Source organism: Prionailurus bengalensis, chromosome B3, assembly GCF_016509475.1.
Source record: "Prionailurus bengalensis isolate Pbe53 chromosome B3, Fcat_Pben_1.1_paternal_pri, whole genome shotgun sequence".
In the NCBI taxonomy this organism is placed as follows: domain Eukaryota; kingdom Metazoa; phylum Chordata; class Mammalia; order Carnivora; family Felidae; genus Prionailurus; species Prionailurus bengalensis.
In genome coordinates, this window is record NC_057355.1 from 10,900,517 (window position 1) to 10,903,696 (window position 3,180).

At 45.2% G+C, this 3,180-nt stretch overlaps 1 protein-coding gene across 1 annotated transcript; it reads right to left on the reverse strand.

Moving 5' to 3' along the window:
* Positions 1–2,809: 2,809 nt before the first annotated feature.
* On the reverse strand, positions 2,810–2,962 carry LOC122467790 (60S ribosomal protein L39-like; the record flags this gene model as incomplete). Its single annotated transcript, XM_043554377.1, is given in 1 exon segment — positions 2,810–2,962. A coding segment is annotated over 1 exon segment (153 nt), but the record flags the coding sequence as incomplete, so codon positions are not given.
* Between the last annotated feature and the right edge of the window lie 218 nt (positions 2,963–3,180).

A 3,180-nucleotide genomic window follows, 5' to 3' on the forward strand; every position in this document is an offset into this window, starting at 1 on the left:
CAAAATGGCAAAACTTTGAGCAGAGTTAACACTTGAATAATAAGATATCAAGTTGTAACCTTGAATTACTTGCTGATTTTGCTGCTGAATTAGTTGTAACCTTGAATTACTTGCTGATTTTGCAAGGCAGTTCAGGTCTGTTAAGAGCTAATGTTTTTAAATGCTTCCACGTGCTAGGCACAGGACCAAGTGCAGCTAGCCAAGGACGTGGGCATTATTTTACACCCATTTTAGAGATGAGGATATGGCAGCAATAAATGTAACCACAGTAATGGCAGGGACAGGAATTGAACCCATGCAGTCTGTTGTAGGTACGCTGGAATGATTATCATTTTTACCAAGGAGGAAACCGAGGCCCAGTAGAAGTAAAGCGCCCTGAAGATGTGTCCACCTGGCCACCCTCCAGCCCCACTTCTGATCATGGGGATCTCATGCTCACATCCCCAGCACCACCCCTCGACCACAGCTCCCAACCTGGGCTGAGCGGAGATTGGAACTCCGGCCCTGCCCATCCCTGACATGCTGCTTCTTAAAGGCACTGCTCTGCGTGGCGGCACAATGATGGAGAGTCCCCAGGCACACATTAGTCGAATTACACTTAACTACTGCAGAGGCTTATTATGCATTTTCATCTTCTTAGTGCTTTCTAATTAAAAAGGAGGGGAGTGGTGATCTTTTTGCTCTGTAACTTCTGTTTTCTCTGAGTGGAAAGCAGAGGGCCCCCAACGAGAGCCTTTGCATAATAGAGCTTATTGTATTGCAATCAGCTGTTTAAGTGTAGAGTTCTCCAAGGTCCCTTTTTACTGGAGAGAGTTAATTAACAACACAGCCACTAATCACTTACCCGTGCTTAGTCTTGATTGCAAAGAATATGTGAACATACTAAGTCACCTTAAAGTCTTAAAGTGTGCCCCTACTGTCGCAGGCTTTAATTAATGGTAATAACAGTAATAATAACGTTAATATGACTTGACATCAATTGAGTGCTTACTAAGGACCTGGTACTTTGCAAAGTGGTTTTTATTCAATCCTCACAAAGAAGATACATACTATTATTTTCGTCTCCACCTTGCTGAGGAAAGCCAGAGGTGAAGGTCAGGTGAATGTGACACAGCTGACTTTTTTTTTTTTTTAATTTTAAAAAATGCATTAGTAACTAATTCGAGTTAGTTAACGTGCAGTGTAGTCTTGGCTTCAGGAGTAGAACCCGGTAATTCATCTCTTACATACTACACCCAGTGCTCATCTCAACAAGTGCCCGCCTCAATGCCCACCACCCATATAGGCCATCCGCCCACCTACCTCCCCTCCAGCAACCTTCAGTTTGTCCTCTGTATTTAAGACTCTCTTATGGTCTGCCTCCCTCTCTGTTTTTATCTTATTTTTCCTCCCCTTCCCTTATGTTCATCTGCTGTTTCTCAAATTCCACATATGGGTGAAATCATATGACACCGTGACAGAGTTGACCCTTCAACTCAGGTGCACGCAACTCCCGGCCCAGACTCTGAACCTTGACAGCCTCCGTGTCTCAGACAATGGGGATAATAAATCATTTCCTTTTCTATTGAACCAGGGAACCCTTTTACTCATCCAGCAGAGCTCAGAGTCAGGAAATCTAAGAAATTGAAAAAAAGACCCTCCCAGCAATAAACTGAAGTTACAGACCCATTTGATTGTAACTAAGGAAACCTTTGCAAGACTCACTTGAGTTTGGGGAAATGGCAGCCAAACCCAAAGCCAGTAGCGATCCACCCTTCCAGCGGTGCTCCCATGACTGAGACTTCAACATGGCAGCATGTGGGTGGCCTCTGAGTGGCCAAGTACAAGCTCAGCTGAGTGGTACAAGTTACCAACTCTAGTAGCTAAGGCTGACTCTTCAGTGTCCAAGAAGAACCTGGTCCCAGGCTCAGGTTGGGGGTGGGAGCTGGGCACGAAACAAAAGAATTAGGAGACTATAACCAGGTCCCCTTCCTACGGTTGGTACGTACGTGACATCACAACCTATCTCCTCTTCCTAGAATATTCATTCATGCCCATCAGATCCTCCTCCCCAACTCCGAAGACGCTTTTAGTCTCAGCTTTAATTTCCTTTTTTCATGGCAACCTCTCCTGACCCCCAGAAGAGGCCACACATCAGTCTCTCTATGCCAGGGAAGCCTCTGGTGTGTGTAACAATGGGAGTATTTATCTGGGTAAGTGTTGATTAAATATCTCTTTTCAGTGCCTGATTGCAAATTCTACATCTTATTCTTTGTTCTACCTCCAGCCCAGTTCAGTGCCTGATCCTAAAGGACACTCACAAATACTGATTGTATTAGTGGCCTGGGGCTGCCCACTAAAGTACTGAAAACCCCAGGCAGCTTAAAACAATAGGAATTGTCTCCCAGCTCTGGGGGCCAGAATCTGAAGTTAAATTGTGGGCAGGGCCATGCTCATGCTGAAGGCTAGAGGGAAGAACCTCTCCCAGACTCTTCTGGCTTTTGTTGTTGGTAGCAATCCTTTGTGTGTGTTCCCTGGGTTTCATAGATATGTCCCTCAAGTCACTCCTCCCTGGGTGGCTTCATGCTGACTTTCCTTTGCGCATGTCTGTCTCTGTGTTTAAGCTTCCTTCTTTTTTTTTCAAACAAAAGGTCTCACATATTTATTACTGAACCAACCTACTGGTGCAGAGGCAGAGTAACAGAGAAAAATCATTTCCCCGAGAAAGCGTGTCTATTGTTCAGACAGTAGTGGTGTTTGCAGAGTGACAGGATAGGAGCACGTGACCTTCAGGCAGCATAAGTAGGTGTGCTGTCTCACGTGCAATCCCTTATAGACCCAGCCTGGTTCTTGTCCAGTGCCTCCTCTTGGAGTTGTACCTGAGTTTGTTACCAGTTTTCACTCAAAGCCACTGGAGAGGGGGCCGATTCTACCTTTGTTTCATGGCCAGGAATCGCTTGATCCTGAAAGTCTCATGAGAAGATAAGGCAAGGAGCAGTCACCGGAATAAACCATGATGGAGGAGAAAAGGAGACTCTTTGTTTTGTTTTGTTTTTTAATTTTTTACAGTTTATTTATTTTGAGGGAGAGACAGCATGAGTGGGGGAGGGTCAGAGAGTGAGGGAGAGAGAGAATCCCAAGCAGGCTCCATACTGTCAGCACAGATCCTGATGCAGGGTTTGAACTCATGAAAACGAGAGA